General features: G+C 43.1%; 1 protein-coding gene across 1 annotated transcript in view; it reads left to right on the forward strand.

The window, feature by feature from the left end:
- The first annotated feature begins 3,566 nt into the window (after nt 1–3,566).
- Nucleotides 3,567–25,636, forward strand: part of Stxbp3 (syntaxin binding protein 3) — a 49,248-nt gene continuing 27,178 nt past the window's right edge. The window contains exons 1-6 of the mRNA XM_075981580.1: nt 3,567–3,748; nt 16,662–16,711; nt 17,173–17,254; nt 18,323–18,399; nt 22,284–22,362; nt 22,958–23,058. Coding sequence (XP_075837695.1) covers nt 3,700–3,748; nt 16,662–16,711; nt 17,173–17,254; nt 18,323–18,399; nt 22,284–22,362; nt 22,958–23,058 — 438 coding nt within the window. The 5' untranslated portion in view covers nt 3,567–3,699. The remainder of the gene's footprint in view (nt 3,749–16,661; nt 16,712–17,172; nt 17,255–18,322; nt 18,400–22,283; nt 22,363–22,957; nt 23,059–25,636) is intronic.

Genomic DNA, 25,636 nt, shown 5'->3' on the forward strand with positions numbered 1-25,636 from the left:
CTTGATAAAACATAGTAATTTTCTGTGACATTTGGTTCTGCTAAGATCCAGATCTAGAATGAGGAGGGTATGGCAAGACCCAGTACTCTTCCATCCAGAACAAAAAGCAGGACATCACACTGCCCACCTGAGGTTCTTGGTCTGGTTTTGTGTCTTGTTTGTCTTGTGTTTGTACGTCTTATCTTTGGCCTCATTTTACTGTCTCAGTCATATGTTCTTTCTCTGTCCTGTGTTAATTGATTTATCTTAGACTTGGAGTAACTGAACAGATGGACAGGATGGGTAATAACTAACAAGTCCAAAAGCCCCCTAGCCTGTGTTCTAAAGAATTATAGCAAACTTTACTCCCTCACACCAGAGTCAAGGGAGATTATGATTATCCCATCACTATAAACTACCTCCCAACATCCTGTGAAACTGAATGACCCACATTCAAAGTTGACTGGCCCCTCGATGGTACTTTGATTCTCAGATAGCCTAGGAGGTGGTGAATGTTTCCCTTAGTAAGCCCAGCTACCCAAATTATATTGAATACATCTTTCCCTGGCCCTATGCAGAAATTTGGGCCCCACATTGGGTGCCATTTATAGTTGGAATTTTCTTTGGACTACCAAAGAAATATCTACTCCTTCAAAATCCAACCTATTCTCTGGAAGGGGAATGGAAAAAGTTGTTGGTCCAGAAAATTCCTACAGTTTGGGCAGAGGACAGTCCTCCTGGCTTGGTCAAACATGTGCTGTTCCTTATAGTGCATCTAACACCTGAAGCTATTCCCTTTTGAGTCAAGCAATACCCCATCAGTTCAGAAGCCAGTGAAGGGGATTAAGGTTTGCAGCGGGTGCCTTCTTGAGATAGGCATACTTACTCCTTGCCATTCAGTCAAGAATACCCCTACTTTCATGTCCAAAAGCTTGGAACTAAAGACTATACACCAGTATAAGACTTAAGGGAAGTGAAAAAAATGGGTAGAAATCATTTGCCTGACTATTACAAATCCCCATAGTTTGCCCAATCTATTACAACCAGAGGATAACATTTACACTGTATCGGACTTAAAAGATGCATTCTTCTTCATCCCCCTGTCAAACTTAAGTCAGCCCGTCTTCACATTTGAACTGGCCATCCCTAAACTCAGGATATTGGGGCAGGTAATCTGGACCAGACTGTCTCAAGGATCCAAAACCTCTCCCACTACCTTTGATGAAGCATTCAACCAGGAATTAAGTCTCTTTTGTATTAAGTACCCCGAGGTAACTTTGCTTCAATATGTGACTGATTTACTATTGACTGTTAGAGATGAAGAGGACTATTTGAGAGCCACCCAAGGCCTTTTGGAAACTCTAGCCCAATTAGGCTGTAGAGTTTCTAAAACGTAAGTCCAAAGTTGCTCACTCCAGGTTACCTACTTGGGATATGAAGTGAGAGAAAGGAAAAGAAGGAAAAGACTCCATTTCCCGGGCTGTATAGAGGCCATAATGCAAATCCCAACTCCAACCATCAAAAAACGTTAGGGAGTTTCTGGGAGCTGTTGGATATTGCTGTCCTTGGATACCTGGGTTTGCTAAAATTGCCAAACCCCTGTACTTTGCCGGGGGTAACACCCCTTTGGGGGTGGACTGAGAAACATGAACAGGCCTTTAATAAACTTGTACAGGTCCCTGATTTAACTCCCCCTGATGTCTCCAAGCCCTTTCATCTTTATATCCATGAAAGAAAGGGTACTGATTAGATCCTGGATCTAAAAGGATAATAGCTTACATCTCAAAGAGACCGGATCCTGCACCCTCTGGATGCCTCCCTTGTTTAAGAGCCATGGCAGCCACTGTGATTCTTGTAAGAGAAGCTGACAAGTTCACACGTTTCTAAATATAACAGCCCCGCATGCCATGAAAGTTCTGCGAGAGATGCCACCAATCTGTGGGTTTCTAATGCCTGTCTGACTCAGTACCAAACCCTTCTTTTAGATAAGGAAAGATTGATTTTTTTTTTGATTTTTCAAGACAGGGTTCCTCCGTAGCTTTTTGGTTCCTGTCCTGGAACTAGCTCTTGTAGACCAGGCTGGCCTCAAACTCACAGAGATCCGCCTGCCTCTGCTTCCCGAGTGCTGGGATTAAAGGCATGCACCACCACCGCCCGGCTGGAAAGATTGATTTTTGATTAATCCTTGTCCATCAATCTTGCCACCCTGCTGCCGGACCACAGACGACTCTGAGGAGTCCATCTGTGACTCACTAGAGATGCTAGACATCATCCAAGGTTTGCGTCCCAACCTGATAGACGTTCTTCTCATCACCAGACATGTGATCTCTACATGAATGGCAGCAGCTTCATTCAAGAAGGAACCAGGTATTTGGGGATGAGGGTGGTCACAGGTCAGAAGGAGGTCATTTGGGCACAAATCTTGCACAGGGGCATATCTGCCCAGAGAAGAGAAATAATTTCTTTGGCACAGGCTTTAAGATGGACTGAAGGGGGATGGAGAGATGGTTCAGAGGTTAAGAGCACTGGCTGCTGTTCCAGAGGTCCTGAGTTCAATATCCAACGACCACATGATGGCTCACAACCATCTATGATGAGATCTGGTGCTCTCTTCTGGCATGCAGACAGAATACTGCATCCATAATACATAAATACATATTAAAAAAAGAAGATGGGTTGGAAAAAAAAAGGTGAACATCTACACAGACAGCAGATTTGCCACAGCTTATGCTCATGGACAAATAAACAGAGGGAAAGACTATTAAAAATAAGCAGGAAATTGTCCTGTTGCATCTGTCTGCCAGATCTGTGTACTGGTCACAATACATCGGCAAGGACATCAAAAGGGCCAAAGCCCCCAAATTCAAGGTAACAACTATGCAGATCAAGTCACCAAAAAGGCTGCTCTGGGGGAACCCAAAGCCCAGGGCACCCTGGAAACTATCTGCTGCTCCTCAGCCCCCATTCTGCTTCGATAAAGATGTTCCTGAGTACGATCCCGAAGACATCTAGTCACGTTCTGACTAGATCGTTGGGGGCTCAGGAGAGTCGCAATGGATGGTAGATCTTGCCTGACGGAACAATCCGCTTGCCAAAGACAATGGTCCCAAACAGGCAAACTGCCTTGCAACATACCATGCACTTGTTACATAAGATCTCGGGACTCACTTCCTCTCATGTCTGGCTACCTGGACACTGAGCAAAACTTCAGAGCATTTCAGACTGATGCCTGACCTGCGCCTAGGTATGTGCAAAGAAATACCTGTTTCCCCAGGACAACAGAGTCCCAAGACACACACTGTGGAAGATGAGCTCTTCTGACCTTCACGAGTGAGCCTGGGCATGTATACGTGTGCACACACACATACAGAAAATATAATTTTAAAATACAAAAAACCATATATATAAAGTCATAATTGCATAAATCATGTAAGTTCACATCCTTTCGTTTTCTGATGCCTAGTTGGTTGGATACTGAATTTTGGTTTCCACCAGGGGGCGCCAGCCTGCTCACAGAGGTCCGCCCACACTGCGCAGCCTCAGTGCAGGCGCAGCCTGGGCACGCCCGTGTTGACGCAGGTGACGTCGCCAGAGGGCGCGGTCCGCGGAGGGGGCGGAGCCTTCCCCGCCGCGAGGGGAAGGGCCCGCCCCCGAGCGCAGGTTCCAGGGCCGAAGTAGGTTGCGAGTGGCAGGCGGTGACTGCGGCTCCACTTGGGGAAGATGGCGCCACCAGTGACGGAGCGGGGGCTGAAGAGCGTCGTGTGGCGAAGTGAGTGCGGAGGGGTCAGGGCTGAGACTGGAAGGCTGCGGGTCCGCCGCACCGGGTCTTGCGTTCCCGCTGCAGCCTCTCCGGGAGCCGCACGGGCAACTTGTTGCTTTGGGACCAGGTCCCTGGAAGGACGCCTTCCGGCTTGCCCAGCGAGTCGGATTTCGTGCCAGCACCAGGGATGGGTGGGTTAACCACACTCGGCCTTCTCCCCGGCCTTGGCTTCGGCTCTCCCGGGTGAGGCTCACCGGCGAAGCCCCATCCTCGGCCACTCGGGCCGCCTTTCCCTCCCGGTCCCTGCGCTGGCCGGGGACAGTGTTTCCATTCCACTCCCCCCTCGCCCCACCAGGCTGGGACGTCTCTCCTCCCGACACAATCTGACCTCTGTGTTTCTCTATCCTGCCCTCGTCCTTGTGCTTTCAGAGGCCCCTTAGTGTCCACATTCCTGTTAGCATCAAGGGTTGTACTACCACGCTTTTCAGTGTCTTGTCCTTTAAAAAGTGCAGACGTTGCTGTTCAAGAGAGCCTTCTGCTACTGTTCCTGGAGAACACGACTTGCTAAACAACTACAACAAAAGTTCTTGAGACAGGACCATCGGACTGCTCAAGTCTGTCTAGCGTCAGCTCGCTGCATAGTCTGCTCTTTCACGGTTTTAAATGGTCTACTTGTTGGTTCCTGGTTTTCTGCCGCATCAACCACAGCTTTTATTAAAATTACACCAAACCTAGGCCTGCCAAGTTAGAGGAGAAATGAAAGCCTCAAACCGGAAGGACCTTCCTTGTTTGGCATCTCTGGGTTCGAAGTAATTATAGTTTAGTAGTGGAAAAGGAGTAACGTCTTATTAGTGTTTCTTACTCCACCTTGGTGAGCAAGAAACAGAATAGAAATTAGTTAACAGAATTCTGTCTTATAGACGTCTTGGTATGAAAGTTAAAATCCAACTTAGTAAGTACAGGCATATACTGTTTGTATAAGTATATAAAGAGATTTTGTGAAAGATAACGTTATCCTTTAAACATTTAGTTCGGGGACCAGTGAGGTGGCTTAGTGGGTAAAGAGAGGTGTTTGCTGCCAAGCCAGAAAACCTGAATTGGATACCCTGGGACCCATGTAGTGTAAGGAGAGAACTACCTCAGGCAGCTTGTCTGTATTGACTCTCAAACGAAAATGGATGGCATTTTTGAAAATTGGGTTGTATAAATTATTTCTGAGTTATAATGGTACGTTATGTCAGGGCTTATGAGAAAAAGATACCATAGTGCTCGTAATGCCAGTGTCAGTAGTGTGAGGGGGGACTAGAAGATGACAGAATTTCCCTCTTAATGTTAACTTGGGGTAACAGTACAGACAGGCTGTACGGGAAGAAAAAGATGTGAGGCTGTAAAATATTCTCTTAAACTTGTGTAACTAGAAATTCAACCAAAAGACAAGATAATAATAACCCAGTGTTTATTGCACAAAGCATGTATATATATTGAGGGGCTGGAGAAATAGCTAAAAAAAAAATGAAAATAACTCACATTTCTACAGGTTGATGTATGGATGCATAAACAGATGCATATCTTTTTCCAATAAATATAAGTAAAGTGCCGATATATTTTATGCTATTGCATCTTGGAAACATGCTAAGAGCCAGTCACGAAGGACCACATGGCGTGACACCATTCATGTGAAAAATGTCCAGGACAAGCGACTCTAAAGAGACAGGAAGGAGACTAATGTGTTCCAGTCTGGACAGAGGAGATTACAGGGATGGGGTTCTGTGTTGGCTTTTGTTACAATTATTCTTTTGCTTTGGTTTTAGTTGTTTGAAACAGGTTTTCACTGTGTGTTCCTGGCTGTCCTGGAGCTCACAGTGTAGTCTGGGCTGGCCTTGAACTCATAGAGCTCCACCTGCCTCTGTATCCTGAGCGCTGAAGTTAAAGGTGTGTGCCACTACACAGGGTTCTGTTTTGTTTTTGAAACATGGTCTCATGTCCCCTCAAACTCAACTTTGTAGCTAAGGATGACCTTAAACTTCTGATTTTCCTGCCTTCTCCTACTGAGTGCTAGCATTACGGGTAAATCCCACCCTAACTGGTTTTATGCAGTACTGGAGATTGAACTCAAGGCCTTTTACTAGGTGAGCAGTCTACCGACTGAGCTACACATATTCCAACCCCAAGGGATGAGGTTTCCTTTTAGAGTAGTGTACATGTTCTCACAATACTTGTTGGTCATGCAGTAATGGATGCATGACCGTGAGCTTGCTGAAAATGGGTAGGGTGTGCACTTTTGAGTGAGTCAATTCTGCAGTTTGTGGTTTATATCTTGATAATGCTATTAAAATGAGTCTGACAAGAGCTGTTAAATCTAGACCCAAGAGTCAGGCATAGTGGCACATGCCTGTAATCCTAATTTTTAGAGGTGGAGGTACATATCAGTTCACCCATAGAGCGAGTTTGAAACCAGTCTGAACTTTGAGATCCTGTCTCAAATAATAAGTAAAATCTACACCTAAGATTTATGCCTAGGTCTTTTGACTACAGTCAGGGTTAATGTTTGACACAGCTGTGGCTTCTGTCATATTTAAACTTTAGTTTAGGATCTTATTTTATACACAGTCTATTGCTTTAGCCTCTTAACCAAGCTTCAGAGTTCTTGCTTTTCTTTCTTTCCAGTCCATCCAGCAAATACTTGCCAGAGTAGTTTCTTTTACTAGTGCTGACTTGAAGACCCGCAGAGGCTCCCAGTTGCCTAATGTTCATCCCAGCCCACTGTAGACTCTTCCCTAGCTCAGTCACTATAGACTCTTCCCTAGCTCAGTCCCCTATAGACTTCCCTAGCGCAGTCCCCTATAGACTCTTCCCTAGCTCAGTCCCCTAAAGACTCTTCCCTAGCTCAGTCACTATAGACTCTTCCCTTACTCCAGTCCCCTATAGACTCTTCCCTATGTCAGTCACTATAGGCTCTTCCCTAGCTCCAGTCCCCTATAGACTTTTCCCTAGCTCCAGTCCCCTATAGTCTCTTCCCTAGCTCAGTCACTATAGACTCTTCCCTAACTCCAGTCCCCTATAGACTTTTCCCTAGCTCTAGTCCCCTATAGTCTCTTCCCTAGCTCAGTCACTATAGACTCTTCCCTAGCTCCAGTCCCCTATAGTCTCTTCCCTAGGTCAGTCCCCTATAGACTCTTCCCTAGCTCCAGTCCCCTATAGTCTCTTCCCTAGGTCAGTCCCCTATAGACTCTTCCCTAGCTCCAGTCCCCCCTGTGTTACAATAGTGATTTCCCCCGTGGCCATACTGTTTCTTCTCATTGCATTATTTTATCTTCCTGTCCTATCTTGGTGGCGCACTCCTCTATCTTTTGTTCGCTTTCCCTTATTCTTTACCTACTCCCATTTTAGCCTCCAAGTCTTACTTCAGATGGGCTTCTACTTCCATTAGTGGCTTTTATTTTCCCCCACCTTTCTTTGCGTTAGCATTTAGTTTACCCTTCCCACAACTGCCTAAGGGGAGCCCCTTCTGTTTTACTTTGCTTTGCTTTTTGTCTTTTCCTTTTGTTTTATTTCCAGACAGGTCTCTCTCTGTAGCCCAGGCTGGCCTGGAATTCGCAGTAGCCCTCCTCCCTGCTGAATGCTGAGGTTGCAGGCATGGGCCACCATTTGCAGTTAGGAGTCTCTTGAAAAGCTTTCATAAGGTAGATTCACTTTTTTTTTGTCTTACAGCCCTTTAAGTTTGTGTGTGTGTGTGTGTGTGTGCATGTGCAAATTCCAGTGCCCGTGTGCATGCTTGCAGAGGCCAGAGGTCAATGTCAGATGTCTCCATCTAATGCTCTCTACCTTAGGAGACAAAGTCTCACTGGACCTGGAGCTTCCTCGGCTAGGCTGACTGGTGGGCTCTGAGGATCCTGTTTCTGCCTCTCCAGAACTGAGCTTACAGATGTGCTCACCATGCCTGACTTTTGTGTGTGCTCCGTGGGTCTGCACTCAGGTCCTCATGCTTTGCCCTTTACCTGCCGCCTAGGCTGTAAGTTTTTAACAGTCCTCTGACCCGCTCACCAGCCTCTCCTGTAAGTTTTTAACATCCCCAGCAGAATGTGGTGGGTAGTGTGTATTTTTGTTCTAAATAAATGACACACTTCCTTAAATTTTCCCTTGTTCCCTACCTCAAAGACCCCATTAATGCAGCATTGAATTCCTGTGGGAAAGTTCCCAGTGCTCTTAAAGCTTTTGTTAAGGTGGGGATTAACAGGACATGAAGAGGAAAACTCGGGGTGAACATGATTATCTCAGTTTGTGACGCACAGGGAGAGAGGCTGCACGAAATAGGTGCATCAGGAAAAGTTGGTCTGACGAGGTGACATTTCTCAGACCTAAAACACGAGACAGAATCAGCCATTAGGAACTACCTTAAAACTCTTTAAAAAGATGAGGGCGTGAGGTGATGGTTCAGTTGATAGGCGCCTACCTCACAAGCATGAGGACCTGCGTTTGAACACACACTTAGGTAAAAGTCAGGCACGTCAGCTAGTCTAGTCTATTGATGACCGTGTTCAGTGAGAGACCCTGTGTCAGAGGTTTAGGCTGAGAGTGACAGAGGAAGGCTCTGCTGACCTCCAGCCTCCTTGCACGTGTGCACACACCCACATGAGTTCTTCCGGACACCACACACAGTGCAAGGCATTTGTTACAAAGGTTGGGGGCGTGTGGAACAAAAGGTGGGTTGGAGCCAGTTTTTGAATGGTTTAGGCATGCTCTGGTTAATGGAGAATCATTGAAGATGACATTTCCCCTTCTTCGCAAATAGCTGACATTGGCGTTTTGCCGTCTGTTAATGCCAAAAGGAAGCCATTTCTTGTTCCTATTTCTGAGGGGAAATGACCTTTAAATTTTAATTAAGTGTAATAAGCTATACTAATGTTAAGTGTACAGTTAGGTAAGTTTTTGCTCATGTAACTTCCACCTAAATCAATCTGTAGAATGTCTCTAAGCATTCAGGAGAAGGTAGCCCCTCCCCTACCCCCCAGTGAACACCGTTCTGACTTTCGTTATCATCCAGTAATTTATAATATAGTCTGTTTTCCTCTTGACACTCATGTTTAAGAGAGAATCCTTCAAACTGCATTTGTGTGTGTGTGTGTGTGTGTGTGTGTGTGCGCGTGTGTGCGTGTGCGCGCGCATGTGGCAAGCAAGGACTCTGCCACTGGGCTATATCTGGGCCCTGCCTTTGTATTTAGTTCTTGCAGTAGTCTTTATTTTCATAGGTTCTAGTTTCATATACTTTTTGAATTAAATATATAAGGTTGAAGAAATTATCAACTGGACTTACTGTATTGATGAATAAAATAATGGTCCAATAGAAAAATGAGCAGAGGAAATAAAAAGAAGCAACCTACAGATGACATAGTCTGCTTTTGACTTGGAGAAATCCAAATTAAAACCAGATACCCCCTTTAACCCATCATATTGGCAGAATCAGGTGATTGACGTCATGTAGCACCTGGAAAGCTGGCTGGTGGGGCATGATTAATTACAGCCTGTTGAGAAAGCGGCTGGCGACAGTTTAGTGAGACAGAAGACAGTGCTGTGTGGTTTCAACAATCCCACCTGAACCTTTCATAGTAAAAGTGATAATAATATACACGCAGACTTAAAATTTCTTTTCTCAAAGGATTTTTAAATTAGATTTTAAAATGTATTCTGTACATGCATGTACGCCTGTGTATACACTGTGGCACGTGTGTGAAGGTCCCTGCCGGACGTGTGGGTCCCAGGGATTGCACTCAGGTCACAGGTGTGACAGCAGGTGTCCTTACCCACTGAGCATCTGACCCACCCATACTTAAAGTTCTTTTTTTAACATTTATTTTTGTTTTTTTTTTGTTTTTGTTTTTGTTTTTTTTCGAGACAGGGTTTCTCTGTGGCTTTGGAGCCTGTCCTGGAACTAGCTCTGTAGACCAGGCTGGTCTCGAACTCACAGAGATCCGCCTGCCTCTGCCTCCCGAGTGCTGGGATTAAAGGCGTGCGCCACCACCGCCCGGCTAACATTTATTTTTAAGTATGTGTGTGTTTTGCCTGCATACATGTAAGTGCACTGCGTGTTTGCCCGGTGCCTGCGGAGGTGAGAAGAAGGTGCTGGGTTCCCTGGGACTGGAGTTACAGATGGTTATAAACCTCCATGTAGGTGCTAGGAACTACTGAACATGGGTCCTCAAAGAACAGTAAGCATTCTTAACTGCTAAGGCATCTCACTAGCCCCATTTAAAGATCCTAAGGCAATAGTATAGTACCAAAAAAATTGGGAAAATATAGAAACCTGGTGCATAGAGAATAAGTAAGATATGGCAGTATTCTTTTTAATCACTTAAAAAGTTACTGATGTTAGAAAAAGAATAAGTTATCTTTGTTCGTTATTTATATGACAACTATTCATGATGCATCTTTAGCAGAGAGGATAATAACAGAATAATATGTATATGCCGAATCTTTTTTGTGATAATTTGATTTTCAAGCCAGGACAAAGTTATAAAAGGGGAGGGGAGATGCATTTGAGAAGTTAATCAGAGTAGGGTCCAGTAGGGCTGTGGTTAGGTCGTGTTGTTGGAGAGAAGGTTGGAATTGTGAAAAGCTGGTGAGGAAGATGGGTGAGAATAGTGGTGAGCTAGGAGCTAGAGTCATCTAACTGACATTCCGGGCCAGGAGACTAGGTAGTGATGCTGTGTACTGATGAGGAGAAGGAAGGGGTGAGTTTGTGTGGGAAACACAGTTCTGAGTTACAGTACAGTGATTTTCCATGCTGGGTTAGGCCTCTGGTAGGCTTTGCAGATGTAGAGGTCTGCAGATCTTAGATACAGGAGCTGGACTAGAGATCAGGGCTCGGGTCACAGCCCGAGTGGTCCTGAAGCCGCGGGTTACGATGAGCAGAGCAATTAGAAACTAGTTACCTCTTCCCAGCTGAAATAGAGATCTTTTAGAAGGGGCAGGTTTTTTCACTCTCATTCCCTTGTTTATGATTTCCACATTGCTTAGGTTTTAAATGTCATTCTTTTAAAATTCTAGCTATCCATAGGTTATTTCCTGTTTCTAATACATTGTTATCATGTTCTCAGAAACTCCTTTGTGCCGTAAGGTCGTATGCAAGCCTTGCTTGTATTTCTCTCTAACTAGTTCTTGCATTCTGCCTTCACTGTGGCCGCCTTTTCCCTTTGCACTACAGTTGTGCACAGATTTCCTTTGTACCTAGAGGACCCAAGAGAGAGCAGGTGGGACTTGGTTTTCGTGGGTCACTGTTGGGATAGTGGCTGGGCTAATGGAGGCTGAGCCTAGAGGGTAGATAGAAGCCAGGAAGTGGAGTGTCTTGAATGTAGGGTTTAGATTTTCCTCAGTGGGCAGGTGAGCGTTTCAGGACTTTTTGGGGTAGATATTGTTATAACCATGGGTTATGTTTCAGGAAGGTGACTAGCAGGAGTGTGAAAAAGGAAGACAAAGGGATTGGAGGGAGAAAACAGCCAAGCCAGCTAGGAGACTATTGCCCCAGCTCAGTGAAGGTGTTTGAAGTCAGGGTGGTGCTGATGGCAGTGGCCAGTTGCCAGAGGACAAGCCATAATTCCTGCCGATTGAATGTAGAGGAGGAGAAAATAACCGAAGGCTGTGACTAAGAAAATGTCAATAAAACAACAGCCATGAAGTCTAGAGCAGTTCTCTCGTGGAAGGCTGTCTCCTTGTGTGTGTAAGTACTTAAACCTATTGTGTGTGACGGAATGAAGTCCAGGAGAGTGGTCCATGCGATTGTTGAGAACTGATGGGCTGACTGATGCTGAAACTTCAGCAGTGAGCACAGTCTCTGGGGGTGAGTATGGACCAGGCATAGCACGAGCATCAGTCTCGGGGCCACGGTTAGTCGCTGAAGGAAAGATGGGATGCTTTTCACTGTTTTCTCGTATGAAGGCAGTACTTAAGTTCTGTAGTACTAACCGCTGAGGGGTTCCTTAGCCTCTGCTCTCAGCGTCTGTTACCTGGGACCTGTCACTTCTTATCTGTGCTCCCATTCTCTCCGTCCACAGCTCACGACACTGACCGTGGAGCTATCTGTAGCATCTCGGGCTGTGCTTTCTACACAGTGAAGCTATAATGTGAGCTAGGTGATGTAGCTTAAAGTTTTGTGGTAGCCACATTAAAAAATAATAGAAATAGATGAAATTAATTGTAATTTACTTAACCTGACATAATCAAAAGTATTTAATATAAGAATTAATAAGGTAGGGAAAAGGAATTCATAGGATATTTTATACCCCCCCCCCCAATTTTAAGCTTTAAATTTGTTCTCTGTTTCTCTTGTTTTGGTGGCGCTAGGGATGGAACCCAAGCTTCACAGATGCTTGTCTTCTGCCACTGAGCCACATTCCAGCTCTCTCTTTTGTGTTATTTTATATCTCATGATTTTTTTTTTTTAAAGTCAGGTTTACTCTAGCACAGGAAGACTTGGAGCTCACAGCAGCCCTGCTTATCCTACCGGGTGCCAGAATTTTCCAAGTACGAACTACTGTGCCTGGCTACTGCTAGCTCTGTTTCCAGGGCTCCTAGTCACATGTCCTTGCTCCTGTCGTCTAGGGAGGGCAGAACAGGTATAAGGTTCGGAAACTAGTGACGTGCCCCCTGCTCCAGCAGCATTTGTTTCTTAGAGGGTAGTATAACTGTCAGGACCTGCATTGTCTTCTGTGCTCAGCTTGCCGTATATGCAGTGAAGGAGTCTCAGTGTCTGCGCTTTGCCTTAAAACAGCCTTCATGTTTGCCTGGCGTGTGCCATAGAAACTCTTGCTTTCTGGTTTAATTACAGTTAAATACTTCAGAGTTTTTTTATTGTTATTCCCCTATAACATAATCTACCTAGATCTTTCTATCTTTTTTGGGGGGTGGGGGGCTGGTGTGTGATAGATAGAGCCCAGAGTTTGGCAGTAGGTGTGCTCCTCTGTGGCTCTCCACCTTAGTCTCTCCCTGAACCTGGAGCTCCTCGTTCATCTTGGCTGGCCAGTGAGCTCCGGGAGCCGCCTTTGCCCGCTCCCCATCCCGTTCCCAGCTTGGCGCAGACGCTTGTGCACAGCTAACTTCCCACATGAACGCTTGGAGTCAGGGTCCGTTCCTTGTGCTTGCGCAGCCCACACTCCTTGGCCTCCACTGGTTTTGCTTTGTTTGGGTTTGGTTTGAGATGGATTTTGTGGAGCCCAGCCGGCCTCCACCTCTATGTAGCTGGCGATAATCTTGAATTCTTCTGCCTTTGTCCTCCTGTTACTGGGGATTTGGGTACCATGCCTCCACACTCAACTTTTGGGTGATGTTTCTTAACCCTTCAAAAATCTTCCTGATTACAAAATCGGATCAAAGGTTGTAAAACCCACGTGGGGTGTGTGTAAGGTAGTGCGGGCTCGCGCAGGCTGCAGTGTGCCAGTGGAGGTCGGAGGATAACTTACAGGAGTTGGCTCTCTCATTCTGTCATGGAGTCTGGGTCAAGCTCAGATGGTCCGGCTTGCTGGACAAGCAATTTTACCCACTAAGCCATCTCTCCAGCCCTAGAGCACACAATATTCTGTCTGTGTGTATGCCTACAGCCCAGAAGAGGGCACCAGTCCCCATTACAGATGGTTGTGAGCCACCATGTGGTTGCTGGGAATTGAACTCAGGACCTTTGGAAGAGCAGGCAATGCTCTTAACCTCTGACCCATCTTTCCAGTCCTAGAGCACAACTTTTGAATACTGCTTTTTCTCGGAACACTTCTAACAGCAAATATGTTATTTTCCTTCTTACTAACTAGTTCTCCAGCTCTTCACATGCTGATGGGGTATCCTGCCATTCAGTGCAATTCTGACTCGACTTAGGGCCAGCTTTGGCATGGTTAAGGATTCAGACCCATAAGACTGCCCCAGTTCAGATGACAATTGCAAGCAGCTTCCCACACTGCCCGGCTTGGTTGTGCAGTTGGGGCTTCCTAGACTCTGCCTTCCCTCTCAGGTTTAGTAACTCGGGCCTTCTAACTCCTGTAAACTACTTCCTGTTACCAGGGTTTTTGTTGTTCGGTTGTTCTTTGTTGTTTTTCTAAAGCATACAAATCCACAGCCAGCTGAAGTCTGTAGGTGGAGGTCCAGAAGGGGCTTCCCTCCCTGTGAGCCGGGCGTGTCTCCATTGCTACACATGACTGCGTTCAGTGACTCAGAAAGTGGGTGGGTTAAGGGACTTTCGTTGTGTAGGCCTTCCTGATGAAATCAGTGGCCACTGGTCATTGCCCCTGTTGTCTCCTTAGAAGTCATAGCTTGGTCTTCTGGTGAAGACTGCTTGCTGCTTGCTGAAGCTAAAAGAGTCAGGTCTCCAGCCTGCCATAGATTCTCTGTCACATAAAAAGTTTCAAAGATTTTTAGATTTATGACAGGAACTAGAAAGAACATATTTTTTTGAAAGATGTATTTTTACTTTTAATTATGTGTATGTTTATATGGGTATGTATACAGAAGCATAGTTGTCTGTGGAAGGTAGAGGAGGGCTCAAGTTACAGGTGGATATGAGCCACCCAGTGTGGTGCTGGGAACTAAACTCTAGTCCTCCACAGGAGCAATACTTGCTCTTAACCACTCATCTCCTCAGCCTCCCCCACCCAGATATTTTTTTTATTATGTCACAGTAATGCTTATTCATTAGAGTGTTAGAATTGTCTTTCTTTAGAAAAACATGGTGTCAAAAACTTGGTGGTAAACTTCCAAAAAGTATTTACCGAAGACATTTTAATTTAAAAATAGAAAAGTTTAGGGGCCCGGAGAGATAGCTCAGTGGTGAAGAGCACTGACTGCTCTTCCAGAGGACCGGGTTCGATTCCCAGCACCCACACAGCAGCTCACAGCTGTCTGTAACTCCCTTCCAGGAGATTCAACAGTGTCACACAGATGTAGATGAAGGCAAAACAAACGCTGATATACAAATAAATCTTTAAAAGAATAGGAAAGTTTAAACAAATTAAGATGTATGGTGGTACATCTTCAAACACCTGATATTTGATAAAGAAGCAAAAAATATCAAATGGAAAAAAGAAAGCATATCTAACAAGTGGTGCTGGCATAACTGGATATCAACATGTAGAAAAATGAAAATAGACCCATATCTATCACCATGCATAAAACTCAAGTCCAAATGGATCATAGACCTCAACATAAAGCCAGCCACACTGAACCTTATAGAAGAGAAAGTGGGAAGTACACTTGAACATGTTGGCACAGGGAACCACTTCCTAAATAGAACCCCAGCAGCACAGACACTGAGAGAAACAATTAGTAAATGGGATCTCCTGAAACTGAAAAGCTTCTGTAAAGCAAAGGACACGGTCAACAAGACAAAACAATAGCCTACAGAATGGGAAAAGATCAACACAAACCCCACATCAGACAGAGGTCTGATCTCCAAAATATACAAAGAACTCAAGAAATTGGACACCAAAAGAACACATAATCCAATCAAAAAATGGAGTACAGACCTAAACAGAGAACTCTCAACAGATGAATCTAAAATGGCTGAAAGACACAAGAAAATATTCAACATCCTTAGTCATCAGAGAAATGCAAATCAAAACAACCCTGAGATTCCATCTTATACCTGTAAGAATCGCCAAGATCAAAAACACTGATGACAACTTATGCTGGAGAGGTTGTGGGGTAAAGGGAACACTCCTGCATTGCTGGTGGGAGTGCAAACTGGTACAGCCCCTTTGGATGTCAGTGTGGCAATCTCCCATAAAATTAGGAAACAACCTTTCTCAAGACCCAGTAATACCACTTTTGGGTATATATCCAAAGGATGCTCAATCGTGCCACAAGGACATTTGCTCAACAATGTTCGTAGTAGCTTTGTTTGTCATAGCCAGAACCTGGAAATAACCTAAATGTCCCTTGATCGAAGAATAGATAAGAAAAATGTGGTACATTTACACAATGGAGTACTACACAGCAGAAAAAAATAACAACAGCTTGAATTTTGCAGGAAAATGGGTGGAACTAGAAAACATTATTTTGAGTGAGGTAACCCAGACCCAGAAAGACAACTATCACATATACTCACTCATAGATGGTTTTTAAACATAAAGAAAGCCAGCCTACAAACCACAATCCCAGAGAACCTAGACAACAATGCGGACACTAAGAGAGACTTACATAGATATAATCTACATGGGAAGTAGAAAGTATAAAAAGGCAAGATCTCCTGAGTAAATTGGGAGCATGGGGACCTTGGGGGAGGATTGAAGGGGGAGGGGAGAGGCAGGGAGGGGAGCAGAGAAAAATGTAAAGCTCAATAAATATCAATAAAAAAACAAAGAAAAAAAGATGCATGGTGGTGTGTGCCTATAATCCAAACATTTGGGAGGTAGAGACTGGAGGGGAATTGGTTCAAGATCGTCCTTGAAAGATGTCAGATGCCCTGAAACTGAAGTTACAGGTGATGAGCTTTCTGATACGGATGCTGCAACCCCACCCAGGTCCTCTGCATCCAGGTGTTCTTAACCACTGAGCTATTTTCCCAGCCCCAGCCTGCATGTGTTCTTTAACAGGAAAGTAAATGAGGATGAAAAACACGTATGCAGATTTGCCTTGAGCCAGTGAAAGATCTTCCTATGGGTTGTTTTTTTTTTTTTTAAGATTTAAGAAAGAAGGAAAACCTAAGTCAGATAATAGTTTCAGAACTATTTTCTGGACATGTTCATGCACGTGTTTGAGGATCTATCACAGTTTAAATCTGCAGGTTAGGTGTTGAATTGTGGTATTTTTACTTAGAGCTTACTCTGCAGTGTTTATGTAGCTCCTCCACACATCCCAGGTTGCAGTTGTTCTCGGCCGTTTTGAACCTTTAACACAGTCCTACATTCTAACTGTTGCTCTAGATTTCTAACCCTTTTTTTCTTAACAGAGATAAAAACAGCAGTGTTCGATGACTGCCGGAAAGAAGGCGAATGGAAGGTAGGAGTGTGTGGAGGGCGGGCTTCGGAATGTTGTACTTAGGGTGTTTCCATAAGGTCATAGGCCTAGAATGTCACTTTCAGACTTCATTGCCTCCCAGCTGTGGCACCTTGGACAAGTCGCCTAACATTTCCCTGTGTCCTTGTCCAGAGGCTGGGTATGGTAACACATTGTATTATGCAGATACTAAATGTCTGAGCAGTACTTCTTGGCAATAATTCTGTAAATGACAATTACATTCTTGGAAAATTTGATGTAAATATTAGATATATTTAAAATGAACAAGTGCTGCTTCGAAATAGAAATATTTCTATTTCCTTACTTGTATCTAATATTTACATGTATGTGTACTGAGAAAGTAAACCACCAAATATGCAGCTGAAGAGGAATTACTAAAATTCTGTCTGTTAATTGTTATTCTTGACAGCAGCTGCTTATGCTCTCTCTTGCTTTGTTTTAAGATAATGCTCTTAGACGAGTTTACCACCAAGCTTCTGTCGTCGTGCTGCAAGATGACAGACCTCCTTGAAGAGGGGGTAACTGGTAAGTGCTGCCCTGCTCCTGAAGGCTTGGCTTTGGGCTAGTGATACTCCTTCCGAGGATGGTATGTTTCCCTTCTTAGAGCTCTAGCCATAGCAGACATGTCTGCCCTCAGTTGTGAGATGTGGAGGTCGGTCCAGTAGTCCTCAGAAATCCTGAATGTATAATAATTATGTTTTGATATTTATGAATAAAGTGATTGGTTATCTATTGCATATTCAATTTGCATTTGCTATTACACTAGCATGTTTTTTAAAAGAAATAAAAATATTTACTTTTAAATTTTATCACATTTTGTCGTACATGTGGCGGTCACAGGACAACCTTCAAGAGTCAGTTCTTTCTGTCGACCGTGGGGTTCTGGGGACTGAACTTAGGACATCAGTCAGACTTGGCAGTAGGTGCCTTTACTTGCTGAGTCATCTCACTGGCCCTGAGAATTAATGAAGCCGTGTAACTTGTTTAAATTCCTACAGGCTGCTCTGGTAGAAACTAGAGTGAAACCCATTGATAAATACATAGAGTACCGTGCAACTGCAGAGCTAACTGCACTGTGGGGGCTTTGATTCTTTTATAGACCGTTGTTCCTTATTGTCCATCCAATGTTAGTAGGAGAGAGAGAGGGAGAGGGAGAGGGAAAGGGAGAGGGAGGGGGGAGGGGTCACAGGACCACCTGCTGGTGTCAGTTCTTCTGGAGAGGATCCTGGGACCAATTTAGGATATCAGCCTTAGCAGTAGGTTCCTTTACTTCTGAGCCACCACACTGAGACAAGAATTTATTTTACTTTTTGATGCATTTCTTGTTTCTTCTGGCACATTGATGCTTGTTCAGTACTCTGGTGCCCACCTGTAAAAGGTCTACTCTGTCCCTCGGTGCTGACACAATGCCACGGACAGTCTCAAAGAAAAGAAGATACCTTTTATTTTTTTTAAAGGATTTATTCATGCAAAAAGGTCCAATATATAAAAATGTGTTTCTTTATTATTATTATAAATGTAAAATACAATGAAGTTTATTTTAAAATATTTTAAACTTTGGTTCTATCAAATGACTTTTTTTGTTGTTATCAGTTGTAGAGAATATTTATAAGAATCGTGAACCTGTCAGACAAATGAAAGCTCTTTATTTTATCTCTCCGACATCAAAAGTGAGTATTTTCAGTCCTGAGAGTGAGGTTTGGGGCTGGGGTGTGCTTTCACACGTGCAAGACGCTGTAAACCCAGAACTTAAGACTTTGTTAATTGATTTTTATTTTGTATGTATGGTAGTGTTTCTGCTTTCTTACGTGTGCACACATGTGCAGGTACCCACGGAGGCCGGAAGGGAGTATTAGATACCTTGTAACGGGAACTTCAGGCGAGCGTCACTGCTGAGCAGCTTCCAGCCCCCAGCCCTTAATAGTGACACTCAAACAATGATCAGTTTCTTCACTAAGTAGTAAATATGCCTTATTAGAAGATTATTTCTATTAACTGCTTTATTTATGAAAGTTTTTCTGTATTATGTTTTATTTGTATTCCTCCTAGTAGAAATGTATAAGGAAAGATTTCCTTTCTCCTATCATATATAAAAGCAGAATTAATGCTATAAAATGGTAGTTTCTTTACAGCATTTGAGATTCACATAGCTCCTTATTGACCCTTAATTTTGGAAGAGATGGAAATGTAGACAAATAAGTCTTTTAAAAGACGTATTTGTCTATATTTTATGTGTGTGAGTGTTTTGCCTACATGTGCATATGTGCATCATGCATGTGCTTGGTGCCCATGAAAGCCAGAAAAGGGCACCAGATCCCTGGAACTGGAGTTACAGGCCATTGTAAGCCCCTCCCCTCCCCTGTGGTGCTGGGTCCTCATGAAGAACTGTAAGCACTCTTAGCCTCTTGAGCCACCTCCCCATCCTTGAGCAATGTCTTTATCTTACTGATTTTCCTGTAGTATACATGTTTATATAGAGATCTATGTGTGTATATGTGTGTTTTATGTCAAAGAAATTTCTTCAGTTTTTCTTTTGACAAATATGCCTTGACTTGCTTCTTGAGCCAAACTTGAAGTATAGAATTGAATTCATGTTTTTTTTCCATGCAGTATCTTCTTGGGTTTTTTGTTTTGTTTTGTTTTTTTTGAGGCAAGTTCTCACTATGTGTTTTAGACCGGCCTGGAAGTCACTATTTAAAGTGACTTCAGGCTGGTCTCAAACTCATAGACTCCTGGTTCAGCCTCCTAAATGCTAGGATTACAGGCATAAGCCACCGCGCCCAGCTCTTTGTAATGTCTGAGAAGGCGTTTTTCCAGCACCTTTTTTCACCCCACTTCTAACTCTTAGATATTAGAGAAGTGAGCGAACAGAAAAACAGTACACAAAAAATAATCTGCATATTGGCTGCTAGGAACACAGTGGGTTTTTTAAAATGATATTTTATCGTTTATCCATGAAGTAATATAGTACAACAAGAAAAAAATTATGACTGGAAAAAAAAACGCAACCTAAAAACACCATGTTTAGCGGAGCGTGTGGCTCGTGCCTTTAATTCCAGATCTTGGAATGCAGGAGGAGGTGGATCTCTGAATTTGAGGCCTACCTGGTCTGTATAGCACCTAACAAATCGTCAAAAGGATTGTGTGTGTGCTCCTGCGCTCTCTCTCTCTCTTAGTTATTCTAGCTATCTACGGTAAATGAAGCAAAACAACATACACTCTTTCTGTTTTTCGAGACAAGGTTTCCTCTGTAGCTTTGGAACCTGTCCTGGAACTAGTAGGCCAGACTGGACTCGAACTCACAGAGATCCGCCTGCCTCTGCCTCCTGAGTGCTGGGATTAATGACGTGCACCACCACTGCCCGGCTCTTAACATATACTCTTATACTGAAAGTAAGACTATCTGTATAAGAAACTGGGTTTGCCATTTTCTTTTTTAAATATTTATTTATTTATTTATTATGTATACAATATTCTGTCTGTGTGTATGCCTGCAGGCCAGAAGACGGCACCAGACCCCATTACAGATGGTTGTGAGCCACCATGTGGTTGCTGGGAATTGAACTCAGGACCTTTAGGAAGAACAGGCAATGCTCTTAACTTCTGAGCCATCTCTCCAGCCCCTGGGTTCGCCATTTTCAAGAAGTTTTTAAAAATATTTTTTAAATATTCAGTAAGAAATAAATGTAATCATTTAATTAAGATGATAGAAATAAATTGATTAAATTCTGGTAATTGATAAATTGTAGTATAAAAGACCATGTGGTCATTAAAAAAAAGATTTATATTGATTTAATTACTTGGAAATTCATTTTTAATGTTCAGTGACAAAAGAATGTACAATTACATATTCAGTAAAGTAGCAATTTAGAGAAGGCAGTACCTGACATGGCCCTAGTACTACCCACAACCAACTCAGCATTGTTTCTCACCTTGAACGGTTGGCCTGCAAGCCTTATAGGCCTCTGGGCAGGTGAGTGAGGCTTTGGAGTCTTTGGGAGCACTGTGAAGATTGTGAAATTTGCTTCCCGGGGCTGGGAGAGCCGGAGACCAGGGTCAGGGTTCCCAGATGAGAATCATAGACAGATTCCAGGAGGTTGGCTGGAGAAGATGCTAAGGGAGGTCAGCTGGTGTCAGGAGGGCCTTAGTAATTTGTGTACTTGGCTTAGGTGGTTTGCCCTTGGGAAGGAAAACTTCTTTGCCTTCCTGCTCCTATGGAAGTGGCTGTATTTAGGATTGTCCCAGAGTTGAGCCTAATTGCCGTGTGACTGATAAAGGAAAGCATCCAGCCACATACCTGAGGAGGTCCAGCTGCCACAGAGATGACATCCAGCTAGGGACGTCAGTGCTTGAAGAGTTTGCTGTCGTGAGCAGAAAAGTAGCACAGCGTGGAGAGACCCACGCAGCTGTTCAATCAGCTGATGGAAGGAAAGGGTTCTCTCCAGAAATTTGAATTAGTGGTCTCTAAGATCAAAATGGATACCTGTAAGGCAAAAGGAAAAGTTATTCATTAGAGACTAGATCTGTGGAGTGTTACAGAGATGGAGTTTTGCAAGAGAAGAAGGGTCAGATTAACTTGTTTTCATTTTCCCATTCAAATCAGTAACATTTTTTTTTTTTTAATTTTCGAGACAGGGTTTCTCTGTAGCTTTTTGATTCCTGTCCTGGAACTAGCTCTTGTAGACCAGACTGGCCTTGAACTCACAGAGATCCACCTGCCTCTGCCTCCTCTGACTCCTGTGCTGGATTTTGGGACCCTACTAATACTGGGTCACCTTCCCCAGCCTTAACACAAGGGGAGGTGCTTAGTCTTACTGCAATTTGATATGCCATGTTTTGTTGATACCCATGCGAGGCCTGACCTTTTCTGAACAGAAAGGAAGGAGAAGTGGGTTGGGGGTGGCAGGTGGCAGGGAGGGATGAGAAACTGCCTTCAGGATATAAAATAAATATATCTTTTAAATTTACTTTTATTTTACATGCATATATCTTTTGCCTATATGTATGTCTACATACCACATGTGTTCCTGGGTGCATGCAGATCCAGAAAAAGGCATCAAATACCCTGGCACTGAGGGTGAGGACAGCGGGGAGCTCTACTCAGGTGCTCTACAAGAGCAGTCTCTCCAGCCCCGCCTGTCTCTCTTTCTCAGTCTGTCCCCTTCCTCCCTGAGGTGCCCACCGCACTCGCGGTCTCAGCAGTTTGAGTTTTTCAACACTTCCTCAGTGATTAGTCTTGGTGATCTCATTGTCAGATGGTACTGCCAGTACCTTGGCTTCTCAGTTCCTTCATCTGTTGTCTGTGTCCTAGACAGCCTGTTTGCCCATAACACCATCCATGTATTCATGTTTCCTTCTCGCGTGTGACCTTATTCTGTGGTCTTAGCTGGCACTGACTGGAGAAGTGGTTAGCTTTAAAGATCCGTTCGTAGGTTAGACTTTTAGCCAGTAAGGGGTTATTTTATTGAGATATTATAAACTTGGTTACTTCAAAGCTAGCATATTGAAATCAGTATTTAATAAAATATGTGTTAACATCTCACTTCTTTTTAAGTCTGTAGATTGTTTCTTGCGAGATTTTGGAAGTAAGTCTGAGAACAAATATAAAGCCGCGTATCTGTACTTCACTGACTGTAAGTGCCTTACCTCGTCGTTCATCGTCCTGTTGGCCTTAGAGTCTCTGCTTTTTAGTTACCGTGTATGAGCGTTAGAAATCTTAACCATAATTCCAATTAACAGAAAGCAGCCTGTTGGAAGGTACCAAAGAAAATATTTGTTTGGCATATTTTATGGGAGAAAAAAATCTACCATATTTTTCCCATTGTATATATATATACCTGAAAAGTGGAAGAGAGGACAGAAGTCCCGAGACATTTATGTTTTATTTGTTCTGTTATGTAACTGTATGTAAACAAGAAGTCTGAAGCCGGGTGGTGCTGGCACATGCCTTTAATCCCAACACTTGGGAGGCAGGGGTAGGAGGATCTCTGAGTTCGAGGCCAGCCTGGTCTTCAGAGCAAGTTCCAGGACAGCCAGGGCTACACAGAGAAACCCTGTCTTGAAAAACAACAACAAAAGAAGCCTGTTACTCCCCGTCTGTGTCGTGCCTTGTATTGACTGTCTGTCTATGGGGTAATCTCTATAAAATCCAGCTGCTATGCATAAGAATATGATTGCATGTTAGGATGATTTATTCAAAATGTTTATGGACTTGTGCTTCCCCCCCAGTTTGCCCTGACAGCCTCTTTAACAAGATTAAGGCATCTTGCTCCAAGTCAATAAGAAGATGTAAAGAAATAAACATTTCCTTTATTCCACATGAGTCTCAGGTACTGGTAATTTTTATTTTTTAATTTTTGCTCATAATAGATTTTCAGAATTAGTTTTATAAGCTTGTTGCTAAATTGTGATCTGAGAATGTTTGATGTATTTATTTGGTGTTGGTAAATGTTATGCCTAACCTACAAATAAATGAAGAAATATGAACAAAAATTGGAATACAACATTAATAATGAAAAGAGGGGCTTAAATTTCTTATCTGGTCTCACATGCCATGTCTGTTAAGTTTCATCCCCAGTCATTAGATTATGAAATTCAGAGATCTTTCTTTAGCTTTTGTAATCCTTTATGATATTTAAACAAAAGTTTTAAATAAATATTTGATACATATAACTGTGAAATAAAGACTGTTTATTTGTTTTATATTTGACACAGTTAACGAGCTTGGTTAATGATGGTAGTGATGAGAATAGTAGTCACCAATAGAGTATTTACTCTGTCAGATCATTTTCTTGGTTGCTTTACATAAATTTAGTAATTTCAGCTTTTCACTAGTTCTGTAGATACTTCTATTCCCATGTTTTGTCTCGTGTTTTTTTGTTTTTTGTTATTGTTTTTTTGGGTTTTTGTTTTTGTTTTTTTTTTTTTCGTTTTTTTAAGGCAAGGCCTCACTGTGTAGCCGAAGCTGTCCTGACCAGGGTGGCCAGGAACTCAGAGTCACTTACCTCTGCCTCCTGAGTGCTGGGATTAAAGGGATGTACTGCCATGCCTGGCTTTCTATACCCATTTTAAAGGCTGGAAATTTAAGAGGTTAAAAACTTACCCCAAGTTACACAGCCGATTTTAGATTATCTAGAGGAATATTTGGAGATCTTTGGAACTACCAGGTCAGTATTTGGGACTAGAAAGATCCTAGATACAGTGTTCCTCTTTTCAGCTTTGCTAGTCTGGCAAACACTGTAGTCCGTAGTGTAAGATTTTTAAGACTCTATTAAGTTTTCTTAAAATTCATCCTTTAATACAGTATGTAGCTTTAGTGTAGGGTGAAACTAAGCTTCCTGAAGTCATGTGTGCTATAAACAGTAGTCTAGAAAATGCTGTGGGTATTTCCAGATCATTACTTCACAAAAGATAATAAATAGTTTTAGCCCCAGAATTCTTTCAAATCCTATGGTTGCTGTGTTTGCAGGAAGGAATTTTATAGCAATGCGACTTAAGTTGATGGCTTATGGCAGAAAATATCAGTGTATAGAAAGAAGTCCCCTGAGGGAGTTTACTACCAGTCTGTGAAATATGATCGTTAAGGTCCCCTCCTAATTTACTTCCTAGATATACATCTTATGAGAATTTACTTACAAAAATTATTTTGAGGTAGTGTCTGATTGTACCTAATAAGTAGTAGGATTAGAAATGCCCAGTACCATGCCTGGCTTTACCTAATAAGTTTAATTGCTATGGAAAAATTGTGATGAGACTAAAAACATATTGGAAATACATGTGACGTACTGCTAAATGCTCTAAGCTAGGAGCAGGGGCTCATCTGAGATGTAATCATAATGTTATTTCAGGCAGGTGTCATAGCGCATGCCTTAGATACCAGCACTAGGGAGGCAAAGGCAATAGGATCCCAAGGCCAGCCTGGTCCACAAGTGAGACTGTCCCAACTAGAGATGGCTACATTCAAGGCAGTTCTGTGGAGTGATGACGTAATAGCTAGTTTAGTCTCATTCGAGAACAGTGACAGATACAGAGTATTCAAAAGCTGTATCAGTTAGGATTAGGTTCAACTGAGTAAAGTAGGAAAATACAAGCTTTCAGTGGCCAAAACAGTGTGAAAATGTACTTCTTTCTGTTTAAAAAGTCAGGAAATGGGCTTTACTTACACAGTCTACAGAATTGTCAGGAACCTATTCTCTTAGGTATTCCCTTCATGATCCAGATGACTATAAAATTATTATATTCTTATTTGGGGTAGCAGGATAACAGAGGGTATATAATAAGTAGAGAGGCAGTATAAAATAAGAACCTTCATTTATACTGTATTTGCTAAAATTTAGTCCTGTGACTATGCTAAGCATGTGGGAAGCTGAAAGTGTCTTGGATAGGCTTGTCTAACTGTGCTTCCCAATGACTGGAGTCGTCACTGTAAAGTAAGGGAGGACACATGTCACAGTCAGCCACAAAAGGAGTATTTCCTAGGAGACTAGGGAAACATTTGAAAAATGAATACAGTTTTTCATGGTAGCAATTAAGAGGCACATTTTAGGGGGTAAGAATGACCTGAATGTAAAAATGCAGAAGCAGAAATAGGTGGGGACAGCAGGAATCTGGGTCACAAGGAGTGTGGTCCATGAGTGTAGACTGCAGGGGGCTACAGCATCTTCAAGATAGTATGGATGAGGAAGCTTTGGCCCAATCCTCAAGTCTTTAAGGAAAAGTGGAGTCTTGGATGTCACTGTGAAGTCATTGTGATTGGCTGGGGTTTTATTTAACATCTTCTGTATTCTGGGACTTAAGCTGAAGAAAACAATGGAGATATAACCAGGAAAAGAAAAAAATGTTGGAGCAGCCGGGCGGTGGTAGCGCACACTTTTAATCCCAACACTCGGGAGGCAGAGGCAAGCAGAT

Source organism: Microtus pennsylvanicus, chromosome 7, assembly GCF_037038515.1.
Source record: "Microtus pennsylvanicus isolate mMicPen1 chromosome 7, mMicPen1.hap1, whole genome shotgun sequence".
Lineage (NCBI taxonomy): Eukaryota > Metazoa > Chordata > Mammalia > Rodentia > Cricetidae > Microtus > Microtus pennsylvanicus.